The sequence below is a fragment of the Ochlerotatus camptorhynchus genome, unplaced genomic scaffold (assembly GCF_037179485.1).
Source record: "Ochlerotatus camptorhynchus isolate MF236.1 unplaced genomic scaffold, CSIRO-AGI_Acam_v1.1 ptg000070l, whole genome shotgun sequence".
NCBI lineage: Eukaryota > Metazoa > Arthropoda > Insecta > Diptera > Culicidae > Ochlerotatus > Ochlerotatus camptorhynchus.
The window spans coordinates 7902706-7926137 of record NW_027040560.1 but is presented as its reverse complement, the minus strand read 5'-3'; the positions used below and the strand labels follow the sequence as shown (position 1 = coordinate 7926137).

The 23432-nt window shown below is 38.7% G+C and overlaps 1 protein-coding gene across 1 annotated transcript in view; it reads left to right on the top strand.

Annotated features, from left to right (window-relative positions):
* The first annotated feature begins 150 nt into the window (after window positions 1-150).
* LOC135697430 (aminopeptidase N-like) overlaps window positions 151-23432 on the top strand; it is a 28569-nt gene continuing 5287 nt past the window's right edge. Inside the window, exon 1 of the mRNA XM_065217097.1 lies at window positions 151-812. Within this exon, the coding sequence (XP_065073169.1) occupies window positions 211-812 (602 nt within the window). The 5' untranslated portion in view covers window positions 151-210. The remainder of the gene's footprint in view (window positions 813-23432) is intronic.

The following is a 23432-nucleotide window of genomic DNA, read 5'->3' as shown; positions in this document are numbered from 1 at the left end:
AGTGGCGGCTGCCGAACCAGATAAGACAATAAACGGAGAAAGCGATAAGATCTGATACGAAATGTAAAACATGGATTTCTGTCAGATAAGATAGAAAGTTTCCATGGCTTAAGCCATCTGATCGGAAAGCTATAAATTGACGCTAGACGCTAAGCAGAGAATTAGTATAGCTTTGGCCGGGAAGCTAAAGCGTGTGCGGTTAGGCTTACCATGAAGTGGAAGACATTTTACTTGACGGTGGCAATTCTAGCCTCTATGTCTATTTGCAAGGCATTTGAAAGCTTCCGTTTGCCAAATTCCACGATTCCAACGCATTACGATCTTTTTATTGATACTGAAATTCACAACGACAACTTGGACTACAATGGAACAGTGAAGATAAGCATAAACGTTCTGGAAGATACCAAGCAAATTATTTTGCATAGTTCGCGAAGTACCTTGGTGGAGCTTGTGCTTAAGGATGACAATCAGCTACCCATTACGGTGATAAATCATGAGTTCGAAATTGAAAAGGAATTCCTCATTGTGCATGTTGCTAGTGCTCTCAAGAATGGCAGTAGAGTAGTACTGGAAATCGATTTCTTGAACAGTATAAACAGAACCGATCAAGCTGGGTTCTATCGAACGTCGTATAACGACGACAACGGCACGCTCAAATACGCCGGTCTCACGCAGTTTCAAGCCTGTGAAGCCAGATCTTCTTTTCCGTGCTACGATGAACCGGGCATCAAAGCCACATTTGATGTACGAATCACATGCGGAGTAGACTACCACGCCCGATCGAATGCCGAGATTGCCAGTGTTGCCATACTGTGAGTAAGCTTTTTTTTCAGTGCTGGGTCATTAGGTCGAATGGGTCGTTGGGTCTTAAACGAGAAGTGTAATGAAATATGATGACATTGACGTGACTACTTGAGCGTTTTGATCTTTATATTTTCCGATTATATTTCTAGAAAATATAATGTACAGTTCGGAGTATCCTGCCTAAACTTTGCTATTTTTTTAAATGTAAAATGAACGCAAAAAAAGCTGAAATTTTGCTCGTTCGGATCTTTTACATGCTTAAGGTTTTTTTTTTTTTTTACTAAAATGCCTGTTCATTATGCTTTTGAGTTCGATTTTTTTCCGCCACCCGAAAAATATGGCTCCATGATACACACTCTAAAAAATCATCACGTGAATGCTATGTGAAAAATCACGTAACCTCTTTAACAGCCCACTTCGATCACGTGGCTCACGTCAATGTCAAATTAAATTTTGATAAAATTTATGTGATTTTCATGTTCGTTGATGCTAAGGGAATTTCACGTAAAAAGTAAGTGATAATCATGTACACTCTACAACATATACACGTGGATAATCACGTAGCTCATTCGAATGCTTCAACTTTCATGTTAACATGATGGTATTAAATTGATAAATATATCATGTCATGTTCACTGGAGCTGATGGTGAATGAGACAACATTTTCACATCAAACTTCTATGTGCCGTTGTGTGATTGTGGTGTGGTTACGTAAAATGAGTTTACGTGATTTACATGTATGAAAAAGTGATTCAATATGGCGGCATCGGTTTTATTAGTGCATACTGCAACTGTTTGAAGGTATTTCTATATTATTTCGCTTTATTTGAAATCAGTCATACTGATCTTTAAATTTATTTCGATTTCAGAGGCTGGATTACAAGATACAATTTACGGGCATTTTCCGAAGGTCAATTTAGCCTGAATCGTTATTAAACAGTGCAAACGGCTATTGCATCTGAATCGAGATCTGAATTTTCATGATCAATTAAGTGTTGGAAAAGCGAAATGTTTAGTATTAACGTTTCAATGACATACTTGACGTATTAATGAAAATGCTAACAATGTTTAAATATTCTTTTCTTGGACAAAATGGAAAACAGTATTAGTTAGATCCGGTAAAGATCACTTCAAAATCACGTCAACATTACGTGCAAATATATTCCAATTATAGTGGAAACCACGGAACGTAAACGTAAGATGAACAGTATTTTCCAGTAAATATCATTTCAAAATCACGGAAACATTACGTGATAACCGCTTCCAACTTAAGTGGAAATCACGTTATATTTACTTTACTGTTCACGTTGACCGCTACATGGGAATATTTTTGGCTATATGGTATTACCGTAAATGTTACGTGAAGAGTAATATGGACGAAAGCTTGTAGCCTTTGCTCCATGCTGTAAATATTAAACTAGTAATAAATAAAATTTGCACGAAAAAGATCTAATCCATACGCCAAAAACTATGCCAGTAGCGAAACGACACTAGCTGATTTACGTTAAAATTGAAATGCCTCGCGAGTAACGCCACTCGAGGGAAACCTTCGGGAAAGTTGGGGAAAGAGAGAGTGTGGCTACACCCGACTTTGAACGAAGGGTCGACGATCAGAATAATCTCTCGCATTACCGATCTCGTTCGAAGAAGTTTGCGGGAAAATCGAACTTCCGTTAAGTTCGGCCGAGGTCACCTTCCCTAATCTGAGGGTCACGGTTTCGTTTCACTTTGGTCCGAACCGCAGTCTACAGTGGAACCCGAGCAAAGTCCAGCATCAAAATGACAGCAAATTGAAATCAAGTTTTGATATCAACATCAAACTGAAATTATAATTTTATTTCAGTTTACGCAATTGACAAATTTGATACCAAATTTTGTTTTCATTTTGCTGTACATTTGCTCTTCAAAAATATGTTGTTGCGGGTTTGTTTTCATTGCCTTAGCATAACATCAAATTGAATACTTGTTTTGTTATCAACAGAAAAATTGATATCAAATTAAGTTTTCAGTTTGCTTTCACTGATAGCTGAACTAGTTTTCAATGTGATGTCACAGGAAGATTGGTTTGCTCTCAATTTTGATATTTTAACCGTTAAAACGACCAAAACGACAACATCCTGAATAATCATTATCAACGAAATCACAACATCAAATTTAGATTTCAATTTGATCTCAGACTTTGCTTGGGAAGTGTGTCGTTTTGTTCACGTTAAGTTATAGTTTTGTATATTATAGCAAATCATAAGCAAAATGTAGTGTGCGGTATAGGTTAAATTTTGTGTGCATAGAAAAACAATCTAGGTCAGCCGACGACCACATCCAACTTCCCATGACATCATCTGCTTTCCCGGGGCGAAAGATCCCGGCAACCGTCACCTTGTCGGGTGGAAAGCGATTGAAATTCTCATCGCGGATCGGGGCTTGGTGGATACCAACTGCCATTGTTGGAGAGATCACCGTCCACCCACGTGGAAATCGTTGGCCGTCCAACGGTCGAACATCATCGTCGCTGCCGATAACAGCAGCGCAGCAGTTATCCAGAGTCCGTTCCAATTTTTTTGTTGAGTGTGGCGTCCGGCGAAGGCGCCACGGAGGACCTTTTTTGCCGACCAAAAGGTCGAAGAGCATGTTTTGCTAATATGTGGACAAGTCCAATGATTCAATGGTTGGGTGTAGGCATATAAATCGTGCGCACGTATCGTCAGATATAGACGCCCACTAGAGTGCTGCAAAATTTGAAATTTTCGCTCCACAATACTTAAACAATTCCAAATCCGATCCGGACTAACCTCTCAAAATTTGAACCCATTTGGTGAGAAACTGAGATGGCACAAACCATTTGAAGTTTGTATGGGAATTACTATGGTAAAACCAAGATTTTTGTTCATGTCTTTCTAATAATTCACCATATCGGTCTGCTTCAAAGCCTTTCAACTGTACTTGTAGGAAATTTTCCCAGCTACAACTTTGCTCAGAACCACTTTTTGATTAAATGCAAGGATCGAAAGTTATCAATGGTTCAATGCGCTGATGTCTTATGATCATGCTCAATCAACTGTTCAGCAGGCAACATTGGTGTTTCTGAAGCGTTGAATAGGACACAAAAATCATGGCTACTATGCCACACTGCAAAATACAGTGTTGCCTACAGAGCAGCTGCTTGATCATGTCATAAGTTTACCAATCTCTTAAATAATTAATAACTTTTTCCTGTCTCGTTTTACATAGAAACAATCTTCAGCAAAGTTGTAGCTGAGAAAATTTTCTATAAGAATGGCTATCGAACTGTTTCGCAGCTCAATACGGAAAATGACTAGAAGGCAATAAACAAAAAGTTGAGATTTCCCATAGTAATTTACATGTAAACTTCAAATGGCTTGTGCGAAGTCTGTTTCTAACCAAATGAGTTGTAACTTTGAGAGGCTAATCAGGACCCGATTTGAAACCATTTAAGCACTGTGGAGCGAAAAAGTCAAATTTTGCATCAGTCTAACGCCAACCCAACCCATTAATATTAGACACCCGGGTGCCAAGCTTCGCCGTTTCCCGCTTGCTGCATCGTCGTGGGATTCCCATAGAAGAAAGAGAAGAGCACAGCACAGATAGGAGGTAGCTGTACCGAACGCACACAAGTATAGGGCTAGAAGTATAGAGAAGTAGAATAAAGAGGAGTAGAAATACAAACAATCAAAACAAATCCGCAAAAGCATGCTTTAGTTTAAATACAATAAAAATCAACTTACCGTTTTCCGTTCGTAAATAAATGTTTTGATTTGAAATCGATGTAATGTTGTTGATCAGTCCTATTAAAAATTTAGAATGAGAGGAAAAAAGTATCTTTACGTTGTTTCGGGTCCGTGTAGTTATGTTGTTGTCTTCCGCGTGGTCGGAATTTGACTATTATGTTGCGTACCTCTTTTGCTGCAGCTACGCCTCTGGCGGAATTTAAGTGAAGCTACCGATGAGGAGAACTTGACGTGGAACCAGCGTTGCCAGATATAGCGATTTATCGGTATTTATACCGATTTCCAAACTAGATACCGATATACAGATAAGGTTCCTCAGCAGTGTTGGAAAAGTTCGCGATATTTCACGAAGTTCACCAAGGGAAAAGTTCGCGAGTTATAGTGGGTTTTCACGAACTTTTCCATCACTGTTCCTCAGAATACTGATTTTTAAGATTTTATACCAATTTATACCGTTTTTTTAATAATCAAAAATATTATTGCCTGTCTGCGTTCTAGAATTTTTTTTTGTGAGCCTTCTCATATTTTTTGAGCCTTCAACATTCTAAACAATCATCTCTAAAGATGCCTTATGCTTGAAACTCTTTCGACTAATGTTTGAATTTCCTCCCTACCCAGCTACCCAGCTACCCAGCAATCGAGAAATAGTCGATGGCTCTTTCCGGTAATTCCTAGGGAATCGAGAAATATTTTTTAAACATTAACTTCCTGAAGTTTCATCCCACTTTTCCAAGAGTTTTCTTCCACCTTACCCTGGAAGCTTCTTCACCCTTCGCTCGTATCATTCTTTCATCTTCTCCCGCTAGTTTTTTCAACTTTCCCTGAACTTCAAGGATGTTATCAGATTTTTATTGCGGATCCACACTAGCTGTAGGGACATTTAAGAAGTTCTGAAACTTCAGAAAAGTCCAGACTTTTGTGTAAGTTTCGATAAATTAAAGACAGTTTCACTTCTGTAAAACTTCGAAAACCCGGGAATTTCAGAAAAGGCCAGCGAACTCCAGTGAACTTAAGGAAACATCATAAACATTTTGGAAAGTTCACAAGTCAAAAGAATTTCAGGGAAAATCAATGGTTTTCAGGAACTTTAGTGAAGCTCAGACAACATCAGGACAGATCAATTAATTAATTAAATTGCTGAAATTATAAAGGAGTTCCGAGAAACTCAGGCAACTTCCGAAAACTTCAGCAATGTCCTGAAGGGCTCATGCAAATTTAGTAAACGTTATGGCAAGTTACATGAAAATTAGTACATTGTGAGAACATTTTATGGGAAGTTCTATGCTTTTTATGGCAGTGTCGATAACTTTTAAAAATTAAAAAAAAATCGTGAAAATCAGAAAACTTCAATGCTGATGTTACAAAAATTCAAGAAAATTGTGAGAACACTTAAAAAATTTCGTAATGATCAAGAAAGTCCAGAGACCTTCAAAGATGATTAAAGATATTTCGGTAGTCTTATGAGGATGACCAAAGAACTCCAAAACAGCCCCTAATTTCAGGAAAATTAAAAGAACTTTTAAGGATTTTCAAGGAATTATGGAATATTCCCAAGTGCATTTCAGGAATGGTCCGAAAGCTTTAGGGAAATTGCGGAGTCTTTAGGGATGTTTTATGAATATCAGGAAAATTTTCTGGATCATTAGAACATCCCCCACAAATCTATTTCATCCGAAATTATGTCCTTGTTTCTTTCGACTGTTCCGTAAGCGCTCTGTCTTCCGACTTTCTTCAGATTTTTCTTACAATCTACCTTAGGAAGTTTCTGCCAGCGTCTCCAGGAAGTTTCTTTCGTCTTCTCCAGGAAGTTCAATTAATTCTCCCAGAAATTTCTTCCGTCTTCTTCTGGAAGTTTGACCATAAGTTTGTTCGACTTCTACTGGAAGATTTTTCCGAGCTTCTTCTGGCTTTCCCTGGAAATGGCTACTTCTGAAAATTTACTTCTGGTTTCCGAAACTTTTCTAGCTTCCTTTAGATGTGACATGCGATTTTTTCCGATAGTTTATTTTATTTTTTGCCACAAGTTTCTCAATTCGTGTCTTGGCAGTTTCCCGGAAGTTTTTCCAACTTTTCCTAGAACTTTCATCGAACTTCATCCGGGAGTGCTTCTTTCGTCTTTCTTTGGATGTTTTCTCGGCTCCATTCAGAAGCTAATTCAAACATTCCCGGAGTTTTCTTCTGGAATTTTCCGATCATTGTACAAAAGCTAAATTTTTTCTTTGATTAACGGCTTTCTCAGTCTTAAAAACTGCAACAACTACGATGTAATCTGCGGGACATTTCGGCCATGGGTTGTGGTCTTTTTCAAGTGAAAATATTGTGTGTCGTAGTCAATAGTTTAGTCGTTGTTGTGGCTGATTTTCCATATTTTGGTTTCATTTAATGATATTTTATTGAAAAAGCTATTTTTTCACAATTTTGACCACCACTTAAGGACAACAATAATTTTAAAAATTAAATTAAAAAATAAATAAAGATTGTTTTGAGACTGAGAAAGCCGTTAAGCATAGCAATTCCCCTCAAGTCCCAGTCACCATCGTTAAAATTTCCGCTTTCAAAAACGGCAAAAATATATAATTAATTATATAGTAAATACCGATAAATACCGATTTTTAAATAATACCTTTGATACCGATAAGCTTTAAAACAATCTGGCAACGCTGCGTGGAACGTCGTTTAGGGTTTGTGTATTCTCTTACCGGTAGCTTTTCAGAATTATTTCGATGTTGTGAGAGATTATGCTGTTTCGCAATAGGGGTTTCTACTCGAGCAAATTCGGTAGTAGTCAAGCTGGCTCGATCTCTTCTTTCTAGGAAGATTTTCACTTGGACTCGCCCTGAGGCAGTCTCATCCGGGCAAACTCAACGTTGCCTGCGGTCTCCTTTACCGGAGTGGCGCTTAAGCCACAGGCTTAACCTAGATCGGCCAGTGTCGGCTACAAACTATACGGCGAATGAGAAAGACCCAAATTTGAGTTTAGTTCACTCATAATCGCCAAAAGTGCAGGAACTCAGCGATGAGTAAATATGTCCCATGGTTTCCTGTGAAAACCTAAAAAATCCTCGAAAAATCTGCCGGAAAATGAGGAAATTGACGAAAATTTTATTCAGTCTCGGAATAGTACCAATAGACTGAGTGAATCCAATCTTTACTTTTCTCAAATTCGGGAATTTTTCCCTGGAAAATCCTGGAAAAACCTGGGAAAACATGAGGCAAATTTACTCATCGCTCATGTTTTCCCAGGTTTTTCCAGGATTTTCCAGGGAAAAATTCCCGAATTTGAGAAAAGTAAAGATTGGATTCACTCAGTCTATTGGTACTTCTCCGAGAAGGAATAAAATTTTCGTCAATTTCTTCATTTTCCGGCAGATTTTTTAGCTTTTCCACAGGAAACCATTGGACAAATTTTACTCATCGCTGAGTTCCTGCACTTTTGGCGATTATGAGTGAACTAAACTACAATTTGAGTCGTTCTCATTCGCCGTGCGTAGATCGGACGTGCATATTTTTTGGAGTGGACTTTTGTGCGATCCGATTTTTCATTCTGCGGACTGTGTGTCCCTAACTTGGGTCTAAAACATCGATTATAATCGTATACGTTTCTAATCATGTCTCAACAAACAATTGACCTGCGATATTCCCCTGTCAGCTAATTTAAGATAACGATTGAAGTTTGACACGATAAGGAATCAGAAAATTTACAATTATCGTATGAGAACATTCGAGAAAAATCGATCAATGTCAGCTAGATTCGCCAACGAGTGAAATTTTTTATCATTTTTTTTTCAATGGGGGAAAACCCCTAGATTTGTGCCAGCTCATTCGGGTAAAACACGAGCTGGCGCTTTTGATTTAAAATTTATATGGGTTGAAACGTATGGAGAGCTGGTTCAGCAAACTCGATGAAGCTCAGAAAAATTCAGCACACGTAGCTTAAACCAGTGTTGGGAAAATATCAAAAAATCAAATCTCACCAACGCCCAAGATCACGCTTGATTTTCGTAGACAAAAATCAACAAGAAACCTACTGCGGTTGATTTTGCAAGCTGTGATATCGCAGCTCGGAATATCAAGCTAACAAAACGCACCAACTGCAAATCTCACCAAACTGTGGTGAGATTGAGTTTAATGATTTATGCTTTACACCCGAATGCAACCGAAACTTCCATAACGGCTTGCAGCAGTCCCTTCGCGTCTGCCATCGGTGAAGATTAAAAAGAGATAGCAAACTATGCTTTTTCTTTCTAAGAAAACGATGTGCAATGGAATCGTTTTTGTGTCGAGTCAACTCTCAGCTTGATTTTTGCACGTTGTGAGTAGTCTCGCAATATCAAAGGAGCTAATAAAATCAATATCAAGCATGATATTTTGTTCCAATATCACGCGTGATATTGCGAGCTCATGAGAGCGGAAAAATATCAAATGATTTGAAGTTAGTTTTATGGACATATTAATTAATTATATTCATTCTGCTCGTATATTGCAGCAAAATGTAGGCAGCTTTTATGCAACGTATCAACTAGATTACCACTAAAAATCAAAGTTTATATTTACCACAGACCAACATCCAGGTTCGTGTATTTTGGTGCGATAACCACTCTCTGAATGTTTCAGCTCTTTTTGACGTTACAAGGGCTGGCGATTTTGGTTTAATGTTCATATAGGAGATTTGGTTGAAATGTTCATATACAAAACGCTCATAAACATTCAAAAGCGAATATCTCAATAAAACTAACTGGATTCATGATGCAATCTTCAGCCAAGTTGTTACTCATCCCTGGGAACACAATCGTCACTGAACAGTTGTGGTAATTTCTATTTAACTTATTTCAGTCACAGTAAAGTTGCAACCGTGTGTTGCTTGGGATTAGCTGAATTACGAGTTTTGCAAAACTGAATTAAATCGAGAATAAGGAAACTTTTTTTATGATCCATAGAGTGCAGGAGTGTCATTTTTTTTCCAATTTTCAAATTCCCCATACAAAATTCAAACTAAAAGCGCTAGCTCATATTAGAACCAAATGAGCTGAAACTTTGGGATAAAGGTTTCCTCACCTAAAGGAACAAATCTAAGGGTTGGTCCGTGGAAAATTATAACTTTTATTTGTGTGGGCCAGTCTAATGTCAGCCCATGTTAGGTCGATAAATGGAAGTATAATGTAATTTGCATTATTTGAGGATTAGTACGGCAAGTCTCGTTGAATAATTACGTCGAGTGCTGATAAAAAAGAGTTACGCAACGACTTGCATACAACAGTTTATATCATCAAATATCGTTTTACAACATCAAATATCGTTTGAGATTATTTCTTGCCTGCATAAAATGCAGCTTCTTGCTCGGCTTCTTGAGTAACTGCATATGAACGTCACGTTGAAGACGAAACTTTCCATTCAAGTAGGTCGTGAAATATGACTGTCATAAATGTTCAAGCTCTAATCAAGATCAGTCGATAATAAATCAAGATGAGCGATTCTGATTGGGACGCCCCAATGGACGTGGAAGTGGCAGCAGATGCTCAAATAAGAAGCTGCTTTGGCTGGCCTCTTATCAATATCCAATGCGAAGTACGAAAGCTCGCAGCATTCAACAAACACTGAAAAGTTCTACTTTTCGACACTCTTTTCAGTACCGAAAAGTAGTATTTTTCGGCATTTTTTGTTATAGTTAGGTTAAGTCAACAATCAATACGAAACTATCGATTTGAAATTGGCTCACTACATGACTAGCCTATTGGTCCCAAGCAAACGATTAACGTATCCCATTCTAGTCGGAATTCTAGTACTACACTTTGTTTGTTTTGATTATCTATGAAATTTTGAGAGATAAAATGAGGGGCTCGTGGATTTTCACATGTTTCGAGGGGTGCATCGATTAGCTTGGGACCGAAGATAGTACCAGAGCTGAGCCAAAAAGTTGAGCACGTTTCTTCGGGACCTACTAGTCTTAGAGTTACCTCTATGGTTAAGCCCTTATGTCATTCTACCGCATGACGAAAAACAAATATTATAATACGGGGTTGCAAATATATAAACATAGCAAAAAATAAAATTTCCCTTCAATCATGTCGAAAATCTAATGTAATTTGTATGGCCACAAAAATAAACAAATGCAGTAAAAGCAGCGTTATGTCAGTTTATAATAATAGTAGGTCCCGAAAAAACGTGCTCAACTTTTTGGCTCAGCTCTGGGACTCTCTACGGTCCCAAGCTGATCGATGCACCCCTCGGAACATAGGAAAATCAACGAACCCCTCATTTTATCTGTCAAATTTTAATAGCGAATCAAAACAAACATAGTGTAGTACTAGAATTTCGACTAGAATGGGGTACGTTAAACGATTTGTTTGGAACCAATAGGCTAGTCAAGTAGTGAGCCAATTTAAAATCGTTAGTTTCCACCGGTTGGTTAAACCACCGATAAACTGACATGACTTGTGTTGTGTGCCGCGATTGATTTATTGCAACGCGTGTTGCAGTTCGCCCAAGAGTAGTTGTGAACAGGATAAGTATGAGACAGGTTGCAAAAGCAACTCATTCTCGTTAAGTTTTGCTTATTTTTTGATCCCTCCGGCGCGCTGAAAGGAAGCAATTCAAGCTGAACGAGCGACGAAGAGAATTTGTCAATGTTACTTAGGACCTAATGCAATGTTCAGCTTAAATTGCTTTCCTACAGTAGTTGTGGCGGTGAAATCGATTTGTGTTTAATTGTCTCTCTGTGTTGTTGCATGCAGCGTCTGTTGACGGTGTTTAGGTAGCAATGGAATGAGGCAAGTGTGAGTCGGGGCTAGTGGCAAACGATCTGCCGTTAACCTGTAATGGTAAAGCTGGGTTTAGACAGGGCAAGTCAATTGATCAAGTCAGTTGAATTCAACTGACTTGAACACGAATTGAACGTGTAAACCATGCCATTCAACTGACTTGATCAACTCACTTGAATTGAAAAAAGTTGAACCAGACTCAACTTTTCAAGCCAATTGAATTCAACTGAGTTGATCATTTGATTTGCCTACCCTAATAAAAATAACCAAAAAAGAGAGCTTAACGACGTGTTCGGGGTATAATCAACAATCAATACGAAACTAACGATTTTAAATTGGCTCACCACTTTAGTAGCCTATTGGTCCCAAGCAAACGATTAACGTACCCTATTCTAGTTGAAATTCTATTACTACACTATGTTTGTTTTGATTCGCTATGAAAGTTTGACAGATAACATCAGGGGTGTGTGGATTCATGCAGAACATGCAGGGGTGAGTGAAATAGCTTGGGACTGCTTGGGACCGTTGTTCTGGTACTGAGTGAGCCAAAAATAATAATGATTTTCTTCGGGACCCAGTGGTCTTAGAGTTACCTCTATGGTATAATCCAAACCATTTGTGGGATAGATTACCCATCCGAGATCGAGATACAGTTCGTTTATGGTATTTGTTTATTAGGGTAGTCTAAGCCCAGCTTAAGTGTTCTTGTGTGTTCAACATGAGATGCACTCCACTTACAAGGAGTACGGCAATGGTTGTCACGGACAATGTTAATCTTCTATAGAAATATTGAGGAAGAAGTGAAGAGAATATCTTCTATTTCTGCCTCGATCACAGACACGCGATCAGATTGCTGCTCAAATTGATAACGCGTTGAAGACCGGTATGGAAGCTATCCACTTAAATGTAAATGGTACCCTAAAGCAGGCCGTTGGCGGACTTGAAAAATTAGTAAATGGGAAATGGGAAAGTATTGACTAATTCATTTTCGAGAATTATTGCGAATTTAGCTGCAATGAATAATGGAAGCAGATCTGGGCCGGGTCCTTCTGAATCTGGTCGAGACCCTGATAGTAATAGTAATAGGCATGATGAAGAGAATTCTACCGATGACAAAGTTAAAAGTAGTTTCGCGGATGCTTTGAAAAACGGACAAGGGGACGACAAAAGTAAGGATGAATAAAAATAAAGTTGAAAATGATACTAGTAAGGTGGAAAGTAAAAAACCGAACAACCGTAATGCTCGTCCGGTCATTGCGATAAAACCAAAAGAGTCCAAACAAGACTGCGAGGAAACTCGCAAGTTTTTGAAAACAAAACTGGATCCAAAATCCAAAATCCCCCATCGGTGCCAATGTCAAACGTGTCATGAACGATCAGCATTCCTCTTCATTGACTTGTTAAAAAGTCAAAACTGAAGACATCGCTATAAATGATGTCAAACTTATAAATATGTACGAAAATCCTCGCTTCACTTACAACAAATTTAATGTTAGGATTGAAGTTCACAAAGAGACTTTTGAATGATTGTTAATTGAGAAAATAGTAGATGTAGGGTTTGATAGGAGCTCGATAATTCCCGCGATTAATGTTTTGCGAAGCTTCACATGTTGATAATTTGGGCACAAGAGCACAGATTGCAAAAATTGCGCACGATGCTTTAGATGCAGCAAACAACATAACACATCTAAGTGTACGTCAACTGTATTGAAATGTGTTAATTGTTTAAAAGCTAATATTAGGGGCGTAAATTAAATCTGAACGTCAACCACGTATGCGCTATAGCATTTAGATTTGTTTGAAAAACTTAATATTTTGAACCGATCTTTACACGGAAAAGAGTCACTGTTCGGCACGGATGGCAGAGGAGTTAAAACAAGCTGTCCCGAGCTTGTTTAATCACGCGAAGGTTTACTTACCACGCCGAACGGTTTGGATGGTACACCGTTGCCCTGCCGGGACTGCTGGAGCGAGTGCCTATTTTTTCTCGATTCTATCAAAGAACTGTTCAAGACGCTAAGACAGTTACTCTACTAAATTAAGAGACTGTTACAATAGCGTGGTTCAGATTTTGATAGAAAGAAAAGGAGTGCCTTTAGCATCAGGTGTTTGGACTTTGATTGTAACTGAGGACTGAACTTCTCACTAAATTAGAGATTCTGGTCTCATCAGTAATCTTAGTTTAAAACCTGATGAAGGTACTGGCTGGAAGGAATTCGGATCTTAACAGATCGACAGACGTTTTAAGACTAACGAAAACATTCAGTTTATTAAGTTGAAAATTTGCCTTATATAGGGGTTTAAGCCTAGAAAGATTTGTCTCCTGCTAAGATCTTCCTAACGTAATGTTGATAAGAATGAAAGAGACAAAAAAGTATTCCTGATCTAAACTTATTAATCGTTCTCCTTCAAGATCATGTGATGCATTTTGGGACCAACGCAATCCTTCCAGAATAATCTCACATGTATGCATACGTCTAGGATGCACTTGACTCCTACGCAGCGCCTATACCAAAGCTAAACTGGTGAAAGCGTATAATTTCCCTATGCTGAGTTTATTGCCTGTTTTATGCTGCATGCACCCGTTGGGTACATCCTACTGAGCAAACGAGAGTGTACCGCATATGCGTTCTCTTATTACATAGAATTGACCTATAATATTGTGTCATTTTCGTTGCTCTCGTGTTCATTGAACCTGACTAAGCGAAGGGATGATGAAACAGAACAGCTGTTTATATTTGACTTTGAAATTTTACTTCTTTGCATCGTCTTGGGTGATTCGAGAACGTTCTTCAATTATTGCTAATTTATCGCATTCACAACATTCCGGCCCTCGTAAATCGACCTAGATTTACCAAAATTCTTATTGCGATTAATAATATTTAATGTATGCCTTGTAATCTTAGCAGGTGCAATAATCACTTATTATAGTTTCAAACAAACTTGTTTATTTGTTATAATTAATTGTAAGTTATAATGAGTTCACTTTCACATCATTAATTTAATTATAATTGTTATAAACTTGGGATATAATGCATTTGATATAATTATTATTTCAATTATTTTTTTTTTTTATGATGATGCACACTTATAATTTTATAAGAATATAATGAAATGTAATACATATAATATTTTTGGATTATAATTATGCATATTGGTTAATAATAAAAAAATATGGTATTTATTTATTTTTTAAACCTCCTTCTTTTCTTATAAATGTTTTTTTTTTGTACTTTATGACGCAGATATGATATCTTATTGTTTTATTTTTATTTTTATTTTTTATTGCTGCAACCCATTTTATTATTACGATGATCGCTACTAAACGGTTGAGATAACCGGGTAGATGCTTCCTCGGTATGGATAAACCGAGCCTATCTCGTCGTCCAAGGGTGGTGCCGTTTCGGGTGAACCAGCTGAATCCGAATTCGTCTTATTATCATCATGACCGGTCGTTGTCTTCTTGATGTTCTTTAGGGTGTTCCGATGGCTCAGGAATGATGTCATTGAATCCCAGAATGAAGCAATCAGCTGCCAACCAAATCCGTAGATATCGTAGAGAATTCTTCCGTGCATCAGTGTATCAACGACGATTACTTTGCACTGATAGACCATAGTTGAACTCCTTGTATTCTGTTGCAGTACTTGAATAGGTATCTCAGTAATAGATAAATTCTTTAGTGATGGCAGGCAAGATGATACGTCTATTAATGAATAGCTTGTCATATTAATTTCTGGATTTGCACAATCATATGCAATTAAGCCTTGCGTTTGTAGACCAATGGCGGAACCCAGAAAATAAATGAACATTAATACGACTAATGACCAATAAGGTGCTCTTGTGAACCGTATTTTCTTTGATGGTCTAGGAGTTGATTCGAGCATATCTCTCATCCTTTTGACTTTGTCAACATCAATCTTTTGACGTTCTCCCCACGAATTGAAGTTCAATTTAGCTTTTTCGACGATTGGCAGATCCACCTTCTCGTCAGGAACATCCCTTTCAGGATTCTTAATATATTCCTTTGGAAAAGGATTAAAATGCCTTTTTCGGCTTTTGCGTAGTTCTGCTTTCGATACTGGAACCTCGTTATGATGGTGTAACGCATGGTACTCCTCAGTGCCCTCTTTGTTCATTTCGTTTTGATCTTCTCCTCTCACATCTAAAACGACTACTTTAACAGATGGCCTGGTGTATATCCCTTTTTCAGTTTGGATTTCTACTGAACGTACTTGTCCATCTGCTGCGGCACGCGTACTAATGACTCTTCCTTTGAGCCATTTATATCGTGGTGAATTGTTGTCCGTAATAAGAACAATGTCATCTTTTTTTATTGGATTAACTTTAGCAGCCCACTTGTTTCTTTTTATTAAGGTGGGTAAGTATTCCTTTCTCCACCTATCCCAAAAATGTCGTGCATAGTGTTGCACTAACTTCCACTTATCTCTAGATAGTTCTCCGGCTAATGGATCGTATGGAGGTACATATTCTCCTGCCCGCCCGATTAAGAAGTGGAATGGGGTCAATACTTCGTCCTCGAAACTCTCCATTGGCATATGAGTTAGAGGACGAGAGTTTAGTATAAATTCAGCCTGTATTAATGCTGATCTTAACACTTCCAAGTGAGGCTTTCTGTTTTTGCAGGCTCGAAGCATTTCATACAAACAGTTTTTTATTATCTGTATGAGTCGTTCCCACACACCACCAAAGTGCGATGCTGCTGGAGGATTGAAAGTCCAGGATATTTCCATCGCTGCTGTATACGCATATTCTGATGCGTCGATGAAGGTGTGTAGCTCAAATGTTTTGTAGTTTTTACTTAAAACCCACCTTGGTATTCTTATATTTGTGGCTGTCTGTATGATTTTAAGCCAATGTTTCCATTGAACGTTCAGATGGTTTGAAATTACGCTGTCCCAATCTGACGTCTCCTTATGGACTTCTTGCATGAGCATTTTTCCATGGATTGTTAAATTTGATATCAATCCCAATGGATCGTAGATGCTCATTATAAAGGATAGTAACTCTCTCATAGTTGGTTTTCTACCTTCGTTCCTTATTTCCAGATCTAGACGATTAAGCTTTAACTGGAAGCTTAAATAGTCCAGAGTCGTGTTCCAAAAAACACCAAGGATTTTTTCATCCATTGCATCCTTGTCTTCTAAAATTCGTACAGTACCTTGCTGTACTCGATCCTTAGGTAACGTCGCTAGTAATGCTTTATTGTTTGAAACAAAGTTTCTTATATAGAATCCAGCATTATCGTGAATTTCGATAACGTCCTTTATTGTTGAACAGGCCTCTTCGATTGTATTGAAACTGTCGATGTAGTCGTCGACGTAGTGTTGTTTTACTACTGCTTCCGCTGCCTTGGGTTTTATGTCCTTATACAATGCAGCATTATAGTTTTTAACGACTTGTGCACAGGCTGGGGAGCAAGTAGATCCAAATAACATTACTTGCATGATGTAGACATCTGGGTTTTGATTTTCATCATCTCGAAACAGGAAACACTGCTTACGCTGGTCCATCTCGTTCATCCCGACCTGGTTGAACATCTCCTTTATATCTCCGGCAGAGGCGATGGGTCCTTCTCGCCATCTTGCTAAGACGCCATATGCTGATGTTGTCGCATCCGGTCCCGTTAGTAGCGCGGAATTAAAAGACACACCGTGGGTTTTTGCAGCTGCGTCAAACACTAATCTAGGTTTCGGAGGTTGCTTGTTTTTATTAATAACCACAAAGTGTGGGAGATAGTAGATGTCATCAGACCAGTCTCTAATTTCCTGTTCGGTTAGCTTTCGAGCGTAACCCTTGTCAATATAATCTTTAATGGTGTCGCTTACCCATTTCTTTAGACTGGCGTCTCCTTTTAATTTATTTTCCAAAGTTCGTAAGCGTTTATACGCGTTATTATAGCTCTCTGGAAACTGGAAGTTATCTTCCTTCCACAACAATCCAATTTCATATCTATTTTCATTGCGCTTCAAGGTTTTGTCAATAATTTCCTGCGCTCTTAAAATTTCTGTGGATTGAGGCATTGTTTCAGGAATTTTGAAGCCAAAGTCTTCAATTGAAAAATATTTATTCATTACCGTGAGCATTTCATCTTGATGCTGAATTACGCATACATGCTCTGGATTTACGATTTCCAAGTGGGTTTGGTTTCCAAATATTAACCATCCCAATTTAGTTTTGATGGCAATTGGATCACCATTTCCTGCCACTCTTCTTGAGAATGGTGCTAACAAATGGCTATGATTTAAGCCAATTAATAGCTGCGGTTGAATATTTCCGTAGCTCTTTATCGGAAGACCTCGCAAGTGTGGACATCTCTTGGTTAATTGTTCATAATCAAGAGATTGCACTGGAAGGTGCAGATCACAAACTGTTCTAACACCCTTGAGCGTATATTCTCTTTCTGATTCTCCCTTAATTCGCAAGCTTACACGCTTGCTATTTGTCTCTTCACGGGAAAAGTTTTGTGTCCACTTTAGTTTGAGTGGATCACTTCTGCCCTCTAAATGTAACTCTTCAGCAATACTTTCGTCTAGTAGCGTCAGTGAAGCACCTGGGTCTAAAAATGCGTATGTATTGACCTTATACGAACCGTTGCGTAAAGTAACGGGAATAATCTGATAAAAAATATTAGGTTTAGGTGCTTGATGAACATTTGACGTTCCTATCTTTTCCTTTGGAGTGGCTGGCTTAGAATCCTTAATAAATGTTGGATTCGATCCCTTAGGAGAGTTACTTTTAAGATAATTATTTTTATGTAACAATATATTGTGACTGCCAGTGCAGCCATTCTCTCCACATTTTCGTTTGGAAAAGCAGTCGATCATTGTATGATTGCCATTCAGGCATTTCATACACAATTTATTTCTTTTAATTACCTGAATTCGTGTGTCAATGTTCATTGCCTTAAATTTGAAACAATGAATTAGTTTGTGATGTTCTTTACATAACAGGCAAGCAGTTTTAGTTTCATAATGCATATTAACTCTATTCCTGTTTTCATGTATTTCCTGTGGCTGCGGTTGTATTTGCATCAACCTTTGTGTAGCCGCATGAGGTTTCAACCACAAACTTAAATCTTTCAAACTAGGACTATGTTCATTCTTAAGAGTTACTTCTGTCCACTGTACTTGTATACCATACGGTAATTTTCGTACAGTTTCGTCAACTAGACGTGGGTCGTGTAGGTAATCAACTTTTTTTATAACCTCCAAATTGGAGACCATATTTTCTAGGGCATCTGAAATATCCACCACAATAGACTTGTGATCCTTTCGTATTTTGAGAATGTCATTTAATAACTCCTTGTAAATAAGTTCTGGTCTTCCAAAATTTTGTTCCAATCTTCTTATTATGATTGGAACGTTTTCCGGGTCCAACATAAGTGGTTGAACACTCTTGGCAGCGTTCCCTACTAAAACTTGCTGCAATCGATTTAAATTTTCAATATCAGAAAATTCTCCTTCCGTGGTTGTATCATCATAAATTTTCTTGAATTTTGGCCATTCTTTTGCCGATCCAGAGAACCTTGGTAGGTTAATTAAGGCTGGACGCTTGAGGAATACTGTCCAATTGGATTCATCTTCTTCCTCTTCACATTTCTTTTCCTTTTTCATATCTTGAATTAATTGCAAGATACCAGACATAGCCTCGTATTGAGTTTTGAATATATCCTGCTGAGAGGGATTTTCTATCTTAGCCACTTGAGTGGTTTCAAGTGTTAATTTTTCAATTTGTTCCTTTATTGTGGTGCATTTGACACACAAGAAAGGTTCCTCAGCGGTTGGTTCTCGTGGTAGTTTGGCACAATCCAAATGAAACCATCTGTCGCATTCGTCGCAAGCGACCATATTTTGTTTTTTGTTGGGTTGCGTACACAAGCGGCAGTGCCCGTTTTTATTTATTACGAAGAACTTCGACATTTTTAGGTTATTGACTGGCTCTTTGGCTTACAAATTCAAATACCCCTAATGTGAAGATCTTATCTTACTAGTTTAGTAAGAGATTAGGCTTTACAACTACTGACCGGCTCCTTGGCTCTTAAGTCAAATAGCTTTTAACCTGAGATCTGATTTTACTACCAATGTTAACAATTGATTAAACTGTTAAACAATTGACCGGCTCCTTTGGCTCTCAAAGTCAAACAATTTCAACTATCGACCGGCTCTTTGGCTCTCAAAATCGAAAAGTTCTATATTTTAATCAGATCTTACTATTTTGTTTGATAGTGTTTTAACTATTAAACCTTTGACCGGCTTCTTTGGCTCTCAAAGTCAATGTTTTAACTATCGATCGGCCCTTTCGGCTCTCAAAATCGAAAAGTTTTCACTTTTATTTTAACAGTGCACTTAACTGCACGAATATTGACCGGCTTCTTTGGCTCTCAAAGTCAATGTTTTAACTATCGATCGGCCCTTTTGGCTCTCAAAACCGAATAGTTTTCACCTTTTTTTTTTAACAGTGCACTTAGCTGCACAAATATTGACCGGCTTCTTTGGCTCTCCAAGTCAATGTTTTAACTATCGATCGGCCCTTTCGGCTCTCAAAATCGACTAGTTTTCACTTTTATTTTAACAGTACAATCTTCAGAATTATTACTGCTACTGGTGCAATCATGAAACGCTTGAATTATCTTCTTGAATTTTTAATTTTAGTATACTTCGTCACACTTTGACGATAAACTTCTTCCCTATTAGAATCAGGCCAGAGTATGAGTGGAAAACTTCTGGTCTCACTAACTACCCCTGGTTGCAGAGGTCGTCCTATCCAGATTCTATACCTTCTGGAATTTTTGGCAATTTCTAGTCGTCAATCGATTTCTCGAAAACGTTCGGCTAGACAATTAATTTCTTCAAACAAATCAAGCATTTGTAAAATCTTTTTTTTTTTATTTTTAACTGCACTAGTTCACTGGATATATATTTATAAGAGGTATTACTTACGGTTTATTCCGCTAAATAAGGTGTTACCTGTCAACCACGGATTGTGGTTGTTTTCCTCTTGTCTCTGAAGATCACTTATATTCACTGTTATAATTATTCTGCTTGCTTCCTACTTCGAGGTAAGCATGCTCTTCTCCGGCTCTAACGCAATTTTCACTGCCCGTGTAACTCGCCGTTTTATTTTCTAACAAGCACACAATTTTTCTCCGGCTCTATATTGCTCTTTTCGGTAACGAGCACACCCTCACGATTGCTTCGTGAGATTTCAGCACACGACTACACTTATTCTGTTAATTGTGGTTTTACGATTAGAACCTCTTAACGAACTCTTCTGCTCGTAGTTTTCACCGCGTCGCGCACTTACAACGATGCTAACTTACATCGTACACTTTACAGCTCGCTCTTTTGGCGTCGAGCACACCATCCACTTATGATTGTGAGGATTTTTCCTCTCTGGAGCCACCAATGTTCGGCACGGATGGCAGAGGAGTTAAAACAAGCTGTCCCGAGCTTGTTTAATCACGCGAAGGTTTACTTACCACGCCGAACGGTTTGGATGGTACACCGTTGCCCTGCCGGGACTGCTGGAGCGAGTGCCTATTTTTTCTCGATTCTATCAAAGAACTGTTCAAGACGCTAAGACAGTTACTCTACTAAATTAAGAGACTGTTACAATAGCGTGGTTCAGATTTTGATAGAAAGAAAAGGAGTGCCTTTAGCATCAGGTGTTTGGACTTTGATTGTAACTGAGGACTGAACTTCTCACTAAATTAGAGATTCTGGTCTCATCAGTAATCTTAGTTTAAAACCTGATGAAGGTACTGGCTGGAAGGAATTCGGATCTTAACAGATCGACAGACGTTTTAAGACTAACGAAAACATTCAGTTTATTAAGTTGAAAATTTGCCTTATATAGGGGTTTAAGCCTAGAAAGATTTGTCTCCTGCTAAGATCTTCCTAACGTAATGTTGATAAGAATGAAAGAGACAAAAAAGTATTCCTGATCTAAACTTATTAATCGTTCTCCTTCAAGATCATGTGATGCATTTTGGGACCAACGCAATCCTTCCAGAATAATCTCACATGTATGCATACGTCTAGGATGCACTTGACTCCTACGCAGCGCCTATACCAAAGCTAAACTGGTGAAAGCGTATAATTTCCCTATGCTGAGTTTATTGCCTGTTTTATGCTGCATGCACCCGTTGGGTACATCCTACTGAGCAAACGAGAGTGTACCGCATATGCGTTCTCTTATTACATAGAATTGACCTATAATATTGTGTCATTTTCGTTGCTCTCGTGTTCATTGAACCTGACTAAGCGAAGGGATGATGAAACAGAACAGCTGTTTATATTTGACTTTGAAATTTTACTTCTTTGCATCGTCTTGGGTGATTCGAGAACGTTCTTCAATTATTGCTAATTTATCGCATTCACAACAGTCACGGATTTTGCAGCTTTCCGAACAGATTACTGCTTTCAAGAAAAAGCTTGAGCTGTGGAAAAACTACAATACAAAATGCAAAGTTTACATGTTTCACGTAGCTCAACTGTTTCTTGCACGGGATTAAAATTGTTATGCCAAAAACGTTAATACATACTTTTCAAGGTTTATTAACCAAGTTGTCTTCGGCACTTGACAAATATTTTCCTGAAACTGAGCTGGAAACTAAACTTTGGGTAAAAAACCTAGATCTTCACAGCTTTCAGGGAACCAACAATGATAGATAATATCATCGACGTACAGGACCATAATTATCTTCTCTGATCCCACTCGACGTGTATACAGGCACTGATCGTTCTTGCTCCGCTCAAACTTTAATCGGTTCACCACAAAACCATGGAACCGGTCATTCCATGCCCGAGAAGACTGCTTCAAACCGTATATCGATTTTTCCAACCGTCACTTGTGTCCATTGTCCTCTTCAAAGCCCTCGGATTGATCCATGTACAACTCCTCCGAAAGTGTTCCATTTAGGAAAGCCGTCTTCACGTCCATCTGATGAACGGCCATCCTCTCCTGATTGGCAAGCGCCAGCACAGTCCGAAGAGTATCCAATTTGGCGACTGGTGAGTAGGTCTCCGAGTAGTCAATACCGTATTTTTGGCTAAAACCTCTAGTCACCAGTCGCGCCTTATAGCGATCCGGTGTGCCATCTACACCTCACTTTATTTTGAAAACCCACTTGTTGGATACTGGTGAACGGGATTCCGGAAGCTTCACTAACTTCCAAGTCTTGTTCTTCAACAATGAATCCAACTCTTCTTGGATAGCCACCTTCCATTTTCCCCAATCACTACGAGTTCGGGCTTCAGCTACTGAGCTAGGCAGATTCTGTACATAGCTGGTTGCATTAAGAGCATATGCCGCATACTCAAAGTCGTAGTCTTGATGCCACGAGGGAGCCGCCCTATTGCGCTGCGGTCGTCGTCGATCATCCGGTTCCACTAGTTCGTCAACACGAGTTTCTTCATCTAAGTCAGGTTCTACTTTCGGCTCCTCATCATCATGAAAACTGTCAAATTCATCATCAGATTCCTCTGATGGATCAGACGCTGAACCACTGCTGTCTTCCTGTTTTCTCTCCGAGGGAATAGTTAAAACGTCACCCACCGACACTCCGCTTCCACCGTTAGAACCCTCCAATTCAACGAAGTCTACATCTCGAGCATGTACTATGCGCCTTGCTGACGGATTCCATAACCGATAACCATTGTGCGCATAACCCAAGAAAATGCCTTTCCATGCCTTGGCATCTAGCTTGGTCCGAACCTCCTTCGGGATGTGTACGTATACGTCACAGCCAAACGCACGTAACTTGCTAACGTCGGACTTGTGTCCTTCTCACAACGTGTACGGCGTCACATCCGAAGCAATGAAAGACAAAGGACTACGGTTCAATAAGGAATGATCAGTGCAAGGTTCACATACGACTACGTTTTTGTCCTTCGCACTAGAATCCATCTTTACACCGATAACCATTCCGTCACGAATCAGTTTCTCAAGGCTTCTGGCATTCAAATGCCCAAAACGGCGATGCCACAGTTCGAGTTTCTTCGGGACACCACATGACAACAGCGACTCACTGGTACAGCGTTTGTTCATGTAGAAATTCCAACAGTACAGTCTACCGACACGCGAACCCGTAGCGACTAACTT